This window comes from Aythya ferina (genome assembly GCF_964211825.1).
Source record: "Aythya ferina genome assembly, chromosome: 1".
Taxonomy (NCBI): domain Eukaryota; kingdom Metazoa; phylum Chordata; class Aves; order Anseriformes; family Anatidae; genus Aythya; species Aythya ferina.
Genome location: NC_140296.1, coordinates 148,558,081 through 148,575,537, shown reverse-complemented (window position 1 = coordinate 148,575,537; position 17,457 = coordinate 148,558,081). Strand labels below are relative to the sequence as shown.

Here is a 17,457-nt window from a genome sequence, read left to right as displayed (position 1 = left end):
ACCTGAGCTTTAATCTCCTTTTGTTAAAGCACTTTTGTTCTGCCTGGAGTATAGCTTGACTGAGGCAGAAAATGGAAACAAGAGTGTTTCTAGTTTAACCCAGATGAGCCATAGAGATAGAAGACCTTTGATGTTCAGAAGCCTATTTCTGTATTTTCTCCAATAACTTTCATTCAAGACAGCTAAATGCTCTCTTGGACTGGTCCACATTGTATAATACCTTCCTGTAGCTCCCCAGTTGAAGAAAGGAGATCAGCACTTGTATATTAGAACTAAATCGACCAAAGAAATGCAGAACAGTATTTCCACCTTGAAACAGTACTGCATTATGATGCCAACATGATTCAAGAGTCATATTTTTGTTAGAAGATCCAAAGATGAAGGGGGATTTGAAAATTCATAAGTTCAGTACCTACTATTGTACTACTCTTGTATTTATAGATTGAAAATCAGTGGAGCTTCAGTGTAAGCATCATTCTCTAGGAAGACAGAAAGTACAGCTGTTTCCATTATATTTATGGTGGCTAATAACATTAATCTATAGATACCAGCTGGAAACCTTTTCTGTAGAAGTATACTTATGCAAAATGGAATCATTTAGGTGCTTTGAAGTAAGCTTTTTTTTATCTCTGTATCTTTCTTCTTCTGTTTTTGTTTTTTTTTTTTTTTTTTTTTTTTTTTGTTCCCATGACAAGGTCTATGTAGAATTTTCAGTTCTTGGCATGTATTTTCAGTGTGAAAATAACCCATATTTTTCTCTCTTTATATAATAGGACCCATAAGGTAACTCTGTACCGAAAAAGACAATTTCATCCCAAGGGTGAAGTCTTTCAAACTAATCCACAGGCAGCTTTCCAAGCTCCTCTGCTTTTGATTTCTGTTATGCATGATAGCAGTGGTAAATCTATAGAAATATTAAGAACACAGGATTCATGATTGTCTTTTTTGTGCAGGTGGAATGGTTAAAGAACATTGATGACACAAGTCTGATTCTGAGTCCATTAATGCAGGTGTAAATGAACAATAGCTCAGCCAAAGCATCATCACATAGCTGTTCAGAAAGACTCAGAGATGAGAAAAAGTTAAATGCTTAGTATTTGAAAAGTAGAGGACATATACTGAGAATAGATTTTCTTGAAGAAAAATGACAGTTTTAATGTGCTTTAAATAATACAAAGTAAATTTCATTTAAAATGATACTTCTTTATGGGCCACTTCTTATTTCCACGCTAAAGAAAATTAAAACTGTATAGCAAAATGCTCTTTGATTTATCTGGACAATATAAATCTTATAGGTAAGTTAAACACCCAAGTTAATCAGAAGTAAATACACAGGGAAGAGAGAAAGACCATCTGAGGTGTGCTCCAATTAAAAAAAGGCTAACCTGCAGTGACTGAGTTTCACTCATCCTGACAAGATCATGGAGCTTTAACAGGAAGCAGAGATTTGAAAAAAAAGTCCCAGGATGTGTGTAATTACCAAGAAATATACAGTAACATATTACTTTACCTTTGCATACTCTGTACATCTTTGTATGCTACACTGACTAACCCATCCCAAGCTTACCTTTTAGGTAAACTTCCTCAGTTCTGTCCTACCATGCTCACATTTCTTAATGTCCTTGTCTCCAAGCTTTGTTTCAGGTAACCAAAGAAGTCCTCTCATGAGGCCCTCTTCCTTTACAGTGACCTTGGCCAAGGCCAGTGATGGTGTTGGAGGCAGGAAGTCATCAGCATGAAGTTATATAGGGATGTGGTCTCCTCTGGGCATCTTAAGATGCCTAGATCTGACAGCAGCCTTGCAGTAGGGATGTTTTATTCCTCAAAGGATGCAGAAAATCTTGAAAGAGGGGTTAAGCACAGGAAGAGCACACAGGAGTTCATTCTTTTAAAGCCTGTCGCTTTGCTGCTCTTCAAACCATGCTGGCAATTGGCAGAGAAAACTTTTTTAATGTTGAAATGTAACCATTTAAATTAACCTAAATAAAAATAAAAATAAATGTTAATGCCACATCCAACTTTTATGAATAGCATTGTGTTCATACATGGTAGAGATATCCAGAATGGGAACAGTTCAAAAATGGACAGCTTGTCTGTGGTGATCAGCCATGGCCTCCCTCTCAGGGCACAGGAGAGGATAAACCCACTGGCTTTTGGGGTTGGAGAGACTTACTTTCTGCAAGGAGAAGCTGCCTGTCCCTGTGGGACACACTGTGTTTCTGTCCTTGCATAGCCCTTTAAACTGCAACATTCAACCTGAAACCTCTTCTCCTGTACTCCTAGAGGTCCCCAAAAGTGCTGAAACCAACACTCTGGCAATGGGATGTCCTAGAAAAGCTGACTTACACCAGGAAACCATGTATGGAGCCTTTCTGGGCCTGTCCCGAGTGTGGATCCAAGGTGGCAGTAGAGCATCCACTGGCTGGGGAAGGACATGTTACCACTTGAGACACACATCTCTCTGTGCTGGATCTGCAATGGGCTACAAAGCTGCACTGCAAGCTTTGTTTATTGTGCTCTAACTGTCTAAGGCTTATGACGCCAGTCTGGGTCTACTGAGAAACCTCAATTCATATACACAGGACCATTCTGCTTCATGTTGTACAAGTATGGAGATATGGGACTCTGACACTGGGTTGTTAAGACAACCATAAGAGCCTGATGGTTCTGCCCTCTTAATGCTTGTGACCAGTGCCATAGCCATACATCTCAAGACCTAGGGCTTTCACCTGCAGTGCAAGGACTCAGGAAAAAGGCTGGAAAAATAGAGCTTGTGCCACTTGTCATTTGTGCCATGTCTGTGACCTGAATGTGGGGATGCATGAACCCACTTTCCTTGGGGAAGGCCCACTCGATTCAGACAGTCAGACTTGTCTCAGCTCCTTCATGCCCAGCCTTGCCACCTCTACTATGGTAACACGGGTGTGGGAACAGCATTTCCCCCCCCTTGAAGCCTACTTTCTTCCCCCCACCTTCCCTATCCTATTTGGTTTACAGATGCAGTTAAGCCCGGTGCTTCTGTGGGCTCTGCACAGACCTCTCTGACATGCCTCCTTGGGACATAAGCAGGGCCAGGGGTATAGGGTTGGGGGCAGCCCATGTCAGACGAATATGCCAGATCCTGAAGCCTGGCTGGGTTCAGGATCTCAGCCAGTGGCCAGCCTTGCCCATCCCGTGGGCAGTGCCAGGCCCTGTGGCACCTGATCTTGGGCCATGCACAGCTGTGAGGACCCTGCTTCCCAGGCTGGCACTCATCCACCCTGCAGAGCCCAGGGTTCCCTAGGTCTGGGTGGACGGGTGTTCCTGAGGACGCTGAGACCTGCCTTCCTGGCATGGTGCTCTGAAATTCGCCCTGGGTTTGTCTGTCTTGGCCAGGGAATAGCTAGGAGGATTGAGGTCTTCCCTGGCCTCATGGGCTAAGGAGAAATGCAGTGTGGCCATGGTCTCCAGGTCATATTTAACTTCCCAGGCCAGGGAGGAGCTAAGAGAAATTCATTACTGAGGTGTGAGACCCATCCAGGACCAGTTAAGGATCACACAGAAAATGGCTCCATTTGTGAAGGGAGGACAAAACAGTGGCTGGCCTTCCTTTTGGGCCTACAAGATGACTTTCACAGGGGCACGCTATAACTTGGGAAGCCAGCTAAAATGCCAGCTTAATGGGCAGACTGCACTCAGCATATGTGGGGCTAGAGAAGGACAGGTCAGCCTGTGGGCAGGAAGAGCTCGGAAGTAGGCAATGAGATTTGATTTTGATTCAGATAGATCTTTCTGGCACTCCCACAATTATGTCAGTGCAAAGGGGACACCGCTTGGATTGGACTAGGAAGTGGGGCAAGAGCCTGTTTGATTCTCTGGGGGCATGGCCAATGCAGATGGGTCCCCATTGAGATAAGAGAGAATGGGGAGGAAGCGCTATCTGAGAAATGGTGTAGGGCAGTCCAGACTAGGAAATATAAATGGTACTCAGGCTAATTGCCTCTCCTCAAAGGAGCCCATCTCCGGGAGTGAATGGCTTGCAGACACCTTCAAACAGAGGGGGAGGGTCCTGCTTTGAAGTTATCCAGAAGAGGGGGGTTATCTTGGGCTCTTACGTAGATCCTACGCAGGCAGTTTCCCTTGATGTGTCTGGCATGGCTGACATAAATGGTTCTACATCCAACACAGTAGGAACCAGCTTGCATCACTGCCATCTGGCAGCTCTGGTCTCACCACCCACGTAGTCCCACTGCATCTCCAGTCCCATCACAATCCCCAGCCATTACTCTGGTAGAACTACACACAACCTCAGGAAGTTTTCACTGAACATCTTGCAGTTGCAGTCTTCTGCTCTGGCTCCCAATGAAGACTGACTTTGGGGTGATCTCAGGCCAAAGGGAAGAGGCCAGCAAGGAGAAGGTGATGCGCAGCATACAATCCTTGAACAGGCAAGGCAGCCTTGACTCCAAGGATGATGGAGCCACTCTCATCCTGACCCTCACCCTCTGCAATATGAGGAAGACTGAGCTCTCCAGGGCAGCCAAAGTCTTTGAGGTACAGACCCTGCCACTCACCTTCCATCCCCTTTCTCCACTGACCCACTTCTTCTGCCCCTATTGCCTTCACCTCTCCTACTCTGCATCTCCCCCTCTCTTACTGCTGTCCTTCTGCTTGCCTGTGCCCCTGAGTTATGCCTCTGTCTGCTTTCTCCCTTCCTTCTTGTCCCTGTTGTGCTTCAGAGTCTTAGAGAGCTTGACTGGCCTCTCTAGATGGAGGATAGCGCTCTGGAGGGAGGAAGCAGCTAGACACAATCATTTAGAAGAATCATCATTTTATGCAAGAACTGTTCATAGCAGATACCAGTCTATTGTCTGTTTCTAGCAATTGTGGTGGCCAGCCATGACTAAAAAACAGGCCAGTATTTCAAGTACTCAGACTGTGGTGTTGTTAGAAGCCAGTGATTTTTCCTGCATATTTGGCAGGAGATATAGAGAACACAAGAGCTGTAAACCATATACGCATTATATATTCTGGGCACATGAAGTACCCCTACCAGGTGCTCACTCTCATCTGTGAAAATGAATATCTCAAAAGAAAAGTATTGTATTTGTTACTTATTTTTAATTGTTTGCAATTATTTAATGATTATGGTGTTATTATACATCAATAGATCTGCTTTCATTTTGCCAGGCTCTCAAGAGTTACCCAGTCACTCATTTGCTATTTCTGCACAGATGAAATGCTACAATCAACAGTATCCCATCTTTCATCTCCATCTCTCTCTACGTAATTCTACTGTGTTTACTGTTTAGCCCTGCATGTATTTTAGCTCCTTCTAAACTGAGCATTTCTAGGCTTCATTGCTTAACATGTACTTCTTGTTAATACCTCTTTTAGTCATCTTTTAAAGATATTGTATAAGTGCTTCTAGATTTATTTGGCTTTTCAGTCTTTTGACAAGCCTCATATCAACATCTGGCTCTTGCAGATGTTTGAAACTCAGATCCATCACTTTGAAACAAGGGAAGCCAAAAAGCCCAAGAACTCTGCTGATGATCTTGACATTTTTGTTGAATGTGAAGTTCATAGTGCTGATGTTAATATCCTTATCACGTCCTTAAAGAGAGCAGCAGAGGATGTGAAAACTGGCAGAGAAGACAAAGGTAAGAAACATACGCATATGTTAGTACTGTTTTGTTTCTATTTGGAGTAGGTTTTTTAGCTTTCTCTTAATAGTATTAATTCAATCAGTCTGGAAAACAAGTGAGCATACATTCACTTTTCTTCAGCATGTGACTGTTTACCTTGGGATCATTCCCAATGGTGTAGAAAGGGGGGCATTTTGGCATGGGTAGTGAAACTGAGGTGAGAAAAGTGTTCCATCAAGTAGGGAGCTGAGAAGGATAGAGCAGCAAAACATGAAGCTCAGGTGAAACTGGAAACTCCCCAGTGACAGGAGGACTGTGGGCTGAGACCTGGACAGAAAACTGAGAGCTATGAGGCTCTTCGGAGTGACCACAGACACTTGATGGGAATGCAATAATATGGTAGATAGCCTGAACTTTTCATTTGCATGTACTCCCAAGGAGTTTGCTTAAGGAAAGTGATGGGACAATGCCCTGCTTTGATGGCTTTAACTCAAAAGAACTTGGTACCAACCAAAAGAAGTGGAGAAAAGCAGCGGTTACCTCTGCTTCTATGAAGCAAAGACAGAGACAGTCAAACTGGTATCTGTCAGCACCATCCCTGTTTTACTGGCTGCATGCACTTCTGTAACAAGGTCAAGGATTCTGCTACAGTCCTTTCTCCCCTCTCATTTAGCCTGTCTGCCCTCTCCCAGGACTTAGCAGAGGATAGGCAAGACGCATATGGGGATATACACTGGATGACTCATGATCAGGTATAGGTTTTGAGGAGACATGGTCACAAATGGAATGACAAGGGACTTTCATATAGAACCGCTAGCAGAGCCAAAGACAAAGACAAAAAAATAAAAATAAATAAAGGGTGATGTAAGAAACCTGTCTGACTTGTATTTCTTTCTTCTCATTGCAGCATTGACTATAACAGCATGATAGAGCTGGTATTTCCCAGCATCTGTGTACTTTTGTAGTCTTGTATGTTTATGCACTTGCAGTGCTTGGATGTAATTTAATAGGACTAAAGTTAAATATTCCATTCAGTACAGAGATACCTGGTGTCCTCTTGTCAAGTATCAGGTTCAGGCAATCCCCAAAGGGCTTTTTCTCAGCTGTAACAACAGTCTGATCTCAACATCAGTCTGATCTCAGAAAGCAGCATTAACTTTGCCTTTCCCCTGTTGTTGATTTTTAATTAATTGGTTATAAATGCTTGAACTAAAATTAAAATGGGTACTGTACAAATATGCTTTTAGTCACCAGAAAAGGTCCCCTCTTCAGGAGAAGTAAACTATTTGGAAATTCAGCTAATGCTTGATTAATTTTTGTTTGGAAAAAAAAAAAAAGAGAGAGAGGGGAAAGAAATGAAGTCAAGATACTTCTTGGCTTGTTTTGTTTCTAGAAAGTTCACATTTTCCTTTTAAAATGCTGTTTTCACTTTTAGAAGTATGAAAATTTAAGGATACTTTTTAGGCAAGATAAAAATATTTTTTGAAACCAAAAACACAGAAAGAAACTTCTTGTGCTGTGTCAAACAGAACATCTCATTAGGTCTAAGATGAAATATTTTTGTCTTTAAGTATTGTTTCTGTTAATTAAAACTGATGTATTATCATAACTAGTTAATTTTGAATCATTTTTCATCCAATCTGCCAGCTTGGTCAGCAAAATGGAACTCAATAACTGATATACATATGAGTATTTAGATATTCATTGATGAAAGTAAAGTTTTCAATCTTCATCATAACTTCTATTTTCTGTGTCTCTTTTAAATTATTTGATCCTATCTCATTTAATTCTTTCTACTTTCTTTTAAGTGCCCTGGTTCCCCAGAAAAATCCAAGATCTGGACAAGTGTCACCATCTGATCACCACATACGATCCTAGTTTGGACCATAGTCACCCTGTAAGTTTGAGGTTACTGGGCTACTGTTGGTTTGTTTTTCAAAAAGAAACTATGTACGTTTTTTTTTTTTTTTGTGTGTGTGTGTGTGTTTTTTTTTTTTTTTTTTTTTTTTGAGAATTTTAGAAGTAAAGAAATACCCAGGAAAAGACAGCAAAAAGGGGCCAGATAAAGGTTGATTTTCAGTGGAGTCTAGGATTTCAGAATGAATAATCTAATGAGAAAAACTTATTGGCTCTGATTCTCCAAAGCAAATAGCATTAACAATAGGCACATGATACAGTCATTTCTATGCAATATAGTCTTTAGCATGTGTTTACCTTTCATTGTTTAGTTTAAAAAAAAATCTCTTGTTTATTATTTCACCCGTTATATTTGAATTATGCCCACTTTGTATTAACTGGTCCACTTAACAGTCAAGTTCCCCACCCTTTCATGTTTTGTGTTTTTTATGCCTCAACCTTTCAAACACTTTATATTTGCCTTTTCAATTTTGCTAATGCCAGGAATCTCATTCAAGTGCAGATGTACAGTGGATGGTAATGAGGACAAGCAGCAAAGAGCTAGTCACTAATAAATACCAGATCCTCAGATCCCGCAGAGAGAAGTAAGATGCTTAAACTTGCAAACATTGTCTAGACAGAAAATAAGATAAATACATGGCAGCACTGATTCGTGGACAAAATACTGGAACTGAGATTTAAATGTGACTGAAGAAGCTCAAAATGTCTAGTGATTCCTACTGAGATAAGCACCTGAAGTTTAAATTGGAAACAAGTTTCAAAGAGTAAAACCCTTATTTATATCTGACTTTTCCCAAGGTTTTTGAAACCAGGATTTTGGCAGTATTTATGGATACTGCTCTGTTTGCAAAATATTGTTAGAATGTTTGTGATGGGCTTTCCCTTGGATTCAGGCAGTAGGTTTTGGTTAAGAATGGGCCACAGAAAGGGCTTTACTCATAACAGTTACATGTATGTAATCTTAGCCCTGCCATATGCAGAAAATATAGAAAAGGAAGATGAAAAATGCACTGGAGAGTACATTTTTCTCCAGTGAAGATAATTCTAAGACAAAATACCGAGAACAACTAGCAATGATTTGCAGCTTTAGCATAGATGAGATATAAGAGTTAGGTACAGACAAATAAGGCGATCTGAAGGACCTTTTGCTGATTGCCAAGGTAGGTCTTGGAACTGCTGTGAAGTGTTCTGCAAAACATCATGTAGAAGTGAAGCATGAAAAGGAAAAAACACAGGCTTTGTGCTGAAATGTGCAAAGAAGATTTAGATGGATGCTAATGGAATCTATGTGATTTCATCCTTCCCTTCTTTAAATGTCTGAATTCTATTTAGACCCTTTTAGTACCCTGCACTATCTTTATATTGTTGCCTATGTACAGCTCTGTATGGTAGCTTAAAAAATAAATAAAAAAATCTGGTCTATCTCCTATTTTTGACTTATTAATCTAGAAATCTCTAGGAGAGCTTCATATCATGCTTAAACAGGACATAAGCCAGGAGTTAGACTCAATAATCCATGTGGGTGCCTTCCAACTCAGGATATTCTATGATTCTGTGATTCTATCTTTCTTTCTTCTTTGCATCTTTCTGTTAGAAATCTTCCAAGTATTTGCCTATGTTTTTTCCTGAGCTATCTCTGAGGTTGTTTCCCATGAGATTAATGAATACACATTGGGAATTACTTGAATCCATCTACGTTCTACTTTTACTTTACCAAAGAGAAGGTGTGAGTACTGAAGAGGGTGAGAGAAAGCATGAGTGGTGTAGAGTTACTGAAGTGCTGAGTGGGGATCAGTCACCACTGCAGAATGCGATGCAATGTAGAAATACCTAAACTTGAAACAAGTTAGCTCGGGCACTGGAAATCATTCATCTGCCAGGCAGGGGCACAAGTCAGCCTCAGTTACTGTGCTGCTGACCATGGCTCAATGTGGACAGGTTAAAGAAAAGTATCAAACGTTAATGTCCACAGCTGGCTCAGCAGAGATTTTGCATATACATTTAACTGCTGAATAGGCAGTTTAGGCTATCCATCTCAACAGTTCTGCTTTGTTCTTTACTGCCTCTTTAATGGCTGGAAAAGCCATGACACCAGTTGCTGGGGCACCCTGACACTTGTATGGTGCTTCCTTGGGGAGGCTCCTCTTGCAGGGACAAAGCTGAGAGGTCATAGCACCAAGACTCTGGCCAAATGGCTTTTTCATGTGTTTTGCATGGACACATTATAGCTACTGACAAGCAAGGGTGGCATTTGAATGACCATGTTTTCCATAACACATGACAAAAAATAAACTTGCTCTTGGGATCCAGTTCTTTGCTCAGATTCACGCACACAATACTCATTAACTGCAGTATTACTGGTATTATTGCTACACTGAAAATTATGTGAATAAACCTAAGGGAGAAAGTTGGCTTGTAGAATGTAAAGTGGTTCCAGTAAGTTCTGAATATTTTAGAATAATAAATATTTGTACAGTGATGTTGATCAACGCTGCTTTATGAGTTATATTAGTAATACAGTGCCAGATTTCAGATTTTATTCCTATTATGAATGATGTAAAATTCAAAGGAATTTGATTCCACATGTCTATTCATATTTAATAGCTGGAGACCCCTGCTTGAAACTCCATTTCTAGTAAACATTGCAGGGGAGGTGGGACAGGGAGGGAGGGGAGGGAATTATTGCTTTTAATAAGTAAACTGCCCTTTTGAACAGACACCACTGAATCTGCCTTTATTATAACATGGCAATAAATGGGCAAAAGGAGATTCAGATGAATACATATACTTTCCGTAGATTCACTGGTGACTCCACTGATTTCTAGCCAATGAATACCCCTTCTTTTTCCAAAGTGCAGAGCACCGTGCAGGTGCAGTGTACTTTCTCTGGTGAGGTTATACTGGGCTTGGTACCATTATGCGCATCACACTCCAGTACTGAAACCATCGTGCTTAGCACAGGAGAGCAATGACTTGGAGACTCAATTCCCTCCCAGCAGAAGAGACACCTCCAATTCAATTACTTTTTTTTTTTTTTTTTTTTTTTAATGTGATTTTCATTAAAATTTGACTTTAAGTTTAGTGATAAGTGATGCAGTGTTTATGAACAACTTCAAAACCTTCCTACCAAGCCATGTTACTTTCCTTTCTGGTCACAGGCCCAACATTTTCAGCAAAATGTCATGGATGTAACTGAGTGCAGACTTTGGCTTGCCTTGTTCATAAGGATCAAGATTCATTGCCTCAGAGAAAACAACCTAACTGAGGCCTAGTTATTTTGAATGCTTCTGCCAGCATATTTATTTATGCCCAGAAATCTCTCTTAATGTGAAACTTTTTTTGAATTATGTTTTAACTCAGGGATACACTGACCTGGAGTACAGGAAACGGAGGGCATTCTTTGCTGACCTTGCCTATAATTACAGAGCGTAAGTACAAGACTGCTGAAGAGGCACTTAAACTATCACTGTGTGCTTTCAGACATTCTCATGTGCAAGGGAAACCTTAATCTTTTAGTGATGTATCAGTCGGGCTATCTATTAGAAAAGAGAATTTAGACATAGAAACTTTACCTCCATACAATGCAGACTTTTCTCACAACACAATAAACACATCTTAAAAGTCATAGGGTTGTATTCACATCTCATTCAGTGTGTTAGAAGGGATAATTTCTCCATATAGGTCTTTCATTTCAATCTTGCAGTTCCTTCTAGGACAAGCTCCTAAGATGAGGCTAATCTTTTTCAAGGAATTATGAGGAACAATTTTTAGGACATTCCTTGGCAAATTTTTAGTACATATTTTTGACAAAGAAAATAAATTTACTACTATATTTGTTTGACAAAATGGCCAAGTCCATGTAGATTACCATTCCCAACCAAAATCTCCCTAACTGAAGAAATGCTATCAGGGCTACAGGGCAATTGTCTTTTCTAATTGAAAGAGGAAAAAGCCTAAAAACCTCTAATCTCCCATGTGCATGATTGAAAGTGTTCTCATCTTTCTGGGTAAAACTTCAGAATCACACTGCTGTCTGGCAGAGTTAAATAAATTGTTAGAACATATTAGAGTTAAATAAATTGTTAGATTATCAGCCTCATGGTGTCCAAGAAATGGTAAAATCTTCCAAGTCAGGAGATCTGAAGAGAATTCTATTTGACTATAGTTTTCTCATTGCCACTATATATCACAGCTAGTCTAGCAGAAAACAGCACAAGAGCACAGACTGAACTGACTGAACTATTGGAGAAGTAATAGTGAAGAACTGGAGATAAGACCTTTCATCAGCGGACTAAATGATAAGCATGCAGTGTATGCCTGGACAGATCTCTGCTGATGAGTTTGATGATAATACTGTGCTGATCACATCCTCATGGATGGATCATCCAGACATGCAATGTAAGGAGGTTGATTGATTGCCTTCAACGGTGATAAGGTTAAGCCTGAAGGCCTGTTTTTTTTTTCTTCTATGAAGCAGAATATGGCTCCCTTTCTTACCATGTTCTTCTGTTTCCTCCCCACACTGAACAGGGGAGAAAATACACACATTAGAGTCTACCAAGACAAGAAGTGATCTTTGTGTGACTGAATTTGAAAACTCCTTTAGAAACATGCATTATTTCCTCTTCATTACAGAGGGGACCCTTTGCCTCGCATTGAGTACACAGCACAGGAGACTGCAACTTGGTGAGTTTGTTACTTAAACTCTGAATCCTGGGCCATTCCATTGCAGTGTCAGGAAGGACAGGCAATATGAGACAATTATTTTGAAGACACATTTAGAAACCTCAAATTTTACTCCATGATTTTACTCCTTTTGCTCGTTTGCTTTGCAGAAACTCTTTCTCTAGGCTGGCCCTAACTATTTGCTTTATAGAGCAAAACATGTTTTCCTGACCATCTCCCTGCCTGCCAATCACATCAAGATATCAAAAGTTACAAAACACCTGGAGCTTCTAGTAGAATATCTTAACCTTCAAGAGCAACCTTGATTCCTCCCTGGATTTCTTTTAATTGACTTCTAATTAATCATGCCTCTGGTGGTGACAGAACTATTGCCTCTCCAGATCTGTTACCAAGATAAAGTGCCCACTCATGGAATAGCAGCTCACTCACAGGATGTGGCTAATCCAATATTAATAGGACAGACCAGCCTTCACTGTTCTTCTGCAAATATTCTTTGCTGTTAACATGAATAAGTGTCATTCTCTTGAACTGACGGTGAAGGAAACTTTGGAGTGTCCTTCCAGAATACATTATTTTCATTGTCTTTGAGGTCATATGAAATGATGGGCAACTTTTACGTGGGTGCAGCATGTCTTTATTAGGTCTTTGCTTCTCCTGAAGATTTGCCACTTAAAAAAATGCCAAACATTCATTCAATTCACAGTATGTTTGCAGACTTTACATGAAATTAGTGGTAGATCTGAAAGAAAGGGGAGTTCTTATCTCATATACCTCAGTTTCCACTTTCTCCCACTCTTTAATAACTCTCAGTAAGGGGCAATAATTATACATTTTTATGATAATACAAACAGAAATATATCCAAATGCCCCAAATTAAGAGGAGGGCCCCAGGATTGTGCAAGGTACCATATGTGCACATAATAGAGTCTTTGTTCAGATAAGTTTACAACATAAATGGAAAGTTAGCCTAAAGGTGGGAGAAGGGGACAGTGATAACAACATTTTTAACTGTGGAGTTGAAAAAGTGAGAGCTTAACTGATTTGCCCCAAATTATACAGGAAGTTAATGTCAACGCTGGAAATTAAATCCATATTCTAAATCTCTCATGCCAGGACCTCAACCACAGGGTCATCCCATCTTTTTCAATGATTATTTTACTTTAAATAAAATTTATTGTGCCATAGAAAGCTTGAGGGGTGTTGTCCACAATCATAGAAACCTTGCATCCAACTCACCCAGGCAATCACATTTTTATTAAGCTCAAATAAGTTTTTATAGCATCTTTCAATTGTCAAAGATTGATAGTCAGTGTCATGCTCATGATTGCTACCACCAGCCAGCAATCTTGGCATGGGATGGTGTGTGGAAAAGTCATATTTAAGAAAATTTAATTTTGTGTTCTTTCCTGTTTTTCCCTTTTGTTGCCAACCTCCGTCATTCCTGCCCTTCTCCACCTAGAATTAGTCCCACTGTGGTAACAGAACAGACCTTTAAAGCAGTATCTGCCTATTTCCCCAAACAACCAGTCCCAGCAACCCAGGTTGTCTTGTTATGTGAAGCTGTTTCCAAAATTAGACCTCTCAATGGTTATCACAGCTCCCTGGGGCTGTGCCCTGAGGTCAGCTGCATTACAGCACAACTTAATTGAGCTCAGTGCAATTGAAAGGGAAATTTGTAGCACAGACCAAAATTCCCTTGGTGTTCACTCTGAAGAGTTGTTGGATGCCTTCAGTTTGTAGCAACATGGTTATAAAAATGAAAACTAATCAAGTGCAGAAATATGACTTTCAGAAAACAGAGGGTAGAGATGAGCTGAGTTTGTGTTTTTAAGCAGCACTCTTGGAAGGTTGTGAAACAAAGTAGTCACAGAAGATGTCTTGTGGGTAAAAGCTATCACAAGAAAAAGTGAGAATCTTAACCAAAATTATGGGGATGCACCTGTCACATGTTCATAAAAAAAGCAGAGAAGTACCACTTTTTATCTAAAAGAGTAAGGGTATTTATGCAAACTACAAGCATTGACTTTGAAGTCTTTCATGTGACTGGCTCCATCCTTCAATAGAAAACTTATTTCTGCAGTGTTGCATAGCCCACACTTTCAAAACTTTCTCTTTCCCTCTCTGGACTGGATGACCCTCAAATAGCAGCTTAATGGTCTTCTGATTGTGGAGACAATGGATGTTGAAAACAATGTGATGATAGAGAACCAAATCCCCATAGAGGGTCAGAGTCACTACCACTTAAGCATGTGAAGATTGTTGTTGTTGTTAGTTGTTTGTTTGTTTTCCCTTTTGTTGTTGTTGGTAGTGGTTTGCCCCAAACACCCACTGAAGATGTATTCCTGGGCTCTACTATTGTTTGTTTGTTGTTGCTGTTGTTTTTATAAATAGGAGAGACCTACTGTAGTCATATTTTCATTCTACTTCAGTTTTCTGAAAGGTGGCCAATGAGCTAAGATCCTTTACAGCCAGACTAGCACTTCCACATGGTAAGACATCAACACTATATTAGCGCAAGCTAAACTGTCCTTTGGAAATATCTGCTACTCTCTACTGACTTTGGAGTAAACTTAGATGATTGCCTTAGAGCTACTTAGAAAGGACAGATGCTTGACTTTGGATAATTCATCACTACTCTCTGAGACTGTCTATGTTTCTGTGGTAGACAATGTTTGGACAAACAGTAGAGTGATACTTTGATAAAAGAGACCATATGTGCAGAAGTGTAAACAAGCCTGCCCTCTTTAGACTCCAGTCTGGGGCTGAACTGTGTACTGGTTCAGATCCTATGCAATCCCACTGAAGTCAGTAGTATTCTATGGGGAATAAGGCAGGGCAACATTTGAACTCTAGTCATCCTATTTTTTTCCTAATTCTTCCATGGAAATGGCCCAGTCTCCTGCGGCTTTTGCAATAGTGACAGCAGCCACTGGTTCCGTCTGTTCTTTTATTTTTATTCCTCCTAACTTTTGCTTTGTTTTGTTTTATGTTGTTTCCTTTCATTCTGGTTCATTACTCCCACACTGTGTAAGTCATTTGTACAAATGGAGAGAGCCATTAGAGACTGGCTATCACCTCCATAGCAACAATAGCATCACACACACACACAAATAAAAATAATAAAATAAAAATAAAAACAAAAACAACAAAAGGTCATTTTCCATAGCCAGCACTTCCAAAAATGATCTCAATTTTCATAAAACAATGTTTATAAAATTTTTAACACCCTAGGGCTATGTCTGAACAAAAATAGCCATTTCTATAAGTTTCTGGCCATCCTATTACTACTTGTTTATTTTGTAACAGCTAAATGTATTCCAAAACACAGCTCTAGGACCAAGCACCATCAAGTCTGAAAGAGGCTTGAAACCTGTGACAAAATATGGTTACATCAATTTTTTTCAGCCTGTCTCCTTTCTTATGATGGGCTAAATGCTTCAAGAAGTTGTCATGTGTTTCAAATACGTAGCTCATGGCAGACATTTTGAACTGCAACAGTATGAACCTCTTTGCCTGTACAAATGTACTCTTCAGTATCAGAAAACGTGATTTTTTAGGGCTAGCAGTCAGGCTGGACATGGAAGTAGAGGGACTAGCATTTCAAGCTGAACTTTCATTTAGAGAGCAAATACCTGACTTATTCCACATGTAAATAGTATAATGCAGAAGGCCACAGCTTCACTTTTCTCTCTGTGGCTCCTGTGGTGCCTCTGATACCTTTATTTCTAGTCAATGTTTCCAAACCAGTATTAGAAACCTAATTAGAATTAGGGTATATTAAGGGATAAAGCAAATTTGTGGAACAGAACCCTCCTTATGAAGGAAAAGTGAAACAAAATGCCCCAAGCATAGTTACATCTGTCCGTACTTCATCTTCCAAGCACCAGGTGTCCCAGGCTCACATTTTTAGACTCATGCTGGGGGTCCATGTCTCTCTGGATCTGTAGGTAGAGCAGAAAAATACTTTACTGTGGTGGGTCATGCTATATGGCTCTTGCTTTTCAGGAGAGAAGTCTACAAGAAGCTGAGCAGCCTCTACCCTACTCATGCTTGCACACAATACCTAGATGCTTTCCAGCAGTTGGAGCAATACTGTGGCTACCAAGAGGACAACATACCTCAACTTCAGGATGTCTCCAGATTTTTAAAAGGCCAGTCATTTTGAATTATGGCTTATTCTACAGTTTCCTGAATATTTATGTACACCACATGTACACACAAGCTGTGTTAGAGGACACAAGATGGTAACCAGAGCTGGTTAGCTGTTGGACTTCCCTCATGCAAGGTGACTGTTAGTAAGACATTGATACAAGGCATATTTAGGGACCGAGGCGTGACTGAGTTTGTTTGTTCTGTCAGTGACTACAGTTGGTGTAGCACTAAACAGCTAATTCCAATACCATAGTAGCTCACTTCTTAGCATGACTTCAGCATACAGTTTTTCTGTGGGTTTTGCTGTATCACTTCTACAACTAAGCTGTAAGTAAGACCCAAACATAACTACAGGTAAATACCTCTCAGGTCCACGTGTTTGTTTTTTTTTTTTTTTTTTTCCTGCTGCTTGAGACAGGATGGCAACATGTGCTAGAGGAACACAATTTCCAGGAGGTCCTGCTAGTCAATAAAAAGCAGCTTCCTTGCAACACCTCTGCTTCTTTCTGTCCCTATGACCCCACATACCAGTCTAAACTGTTTGGCACCTAGTGTGCAGGAGAGCAGAAAAGTCATGGTGCTAGGCTATAACTGCATGAAGATTTGGCCTCAGGTAGAAGAATCTATATGATTGCAGGGCTGACCTACCCATTGTTAGTTGTGGGCAGGCTAATATAGGGCTGGAGAGAAAGAGAGCCTGCATTATTATTATGAAGCCACAGGCTGAACACTAAAGAAACAACTAAAGAAAGCCTGTCTTTGAAACCTCCTTGCTCTTCTTGAGTGAAAATGAAATATTCCAGAGAGTGGAGAATAACTGCTCACTACGCCAAAATAAATAAATAAAAACTATGGCTTAACTTTAAATAAATTCAGTTTAAATAGAGTACTCAGGAAATCAAATGACCTGCTCCACATATCAGTAGGTGATGCTAGTTAGCTTGATTGAGATTTCTGTTGCTCTATAGGTTTCCAAAACACTGCCAATTTTACGGAAAATTAAACTGTTTGATGACAAATATTTTAGTGTGAGGGAATGGAGGGATGCAATATGAAATATGACTCTCACGAAGAT

General features: G+C 40.1%; 1 protein-coding gene across 3 annotated transcripts in view; it reads left to right on the top strand.

Moving 5' to 3' along the window:
• The first annotated feature begins 4,365 nt into the window (after nt 1-4,365).
• The window catches only part of LOC311430089 (tyrosine 3-monooxygenase-like), a 54,506-nt gene continuing 41,414 nt past the window's right edge, over nt 4,366-17,457 (top strand). For 2 of the 3 annotated variants that reach the window (XM_084506458.1, XM_084506456.1), the window contains exons 1-6: nt 4,366-4,533; nt 5,468-5,642; nt 7,436-7,524; nt 10,905-10,972; nt 12,180-12,230; nt 16,236-16,381. In XM_084506458.1, the coding sequence (XP_084362584.1) occupies nt 4,402-4,533; nt 5,468-5,642; nt 7,436-7,524; nt 10,905-10,972; nt 12,180-12,230; nt 16,236-16,381 (661 nt within the window). In that variant the 5' untranslated portion in view covers nt 4,366-4,401. The remainder of the gene's footprint in view (nt 4,534-5,467; nt 5,643-7,435; nt 7,525-10,904; nt 10,973-12,179; nt 12,231-16,235; nt 16,382-17,457) is intronic. The other variant, XM_084506457.1, reaches the window with a different exon arrangement.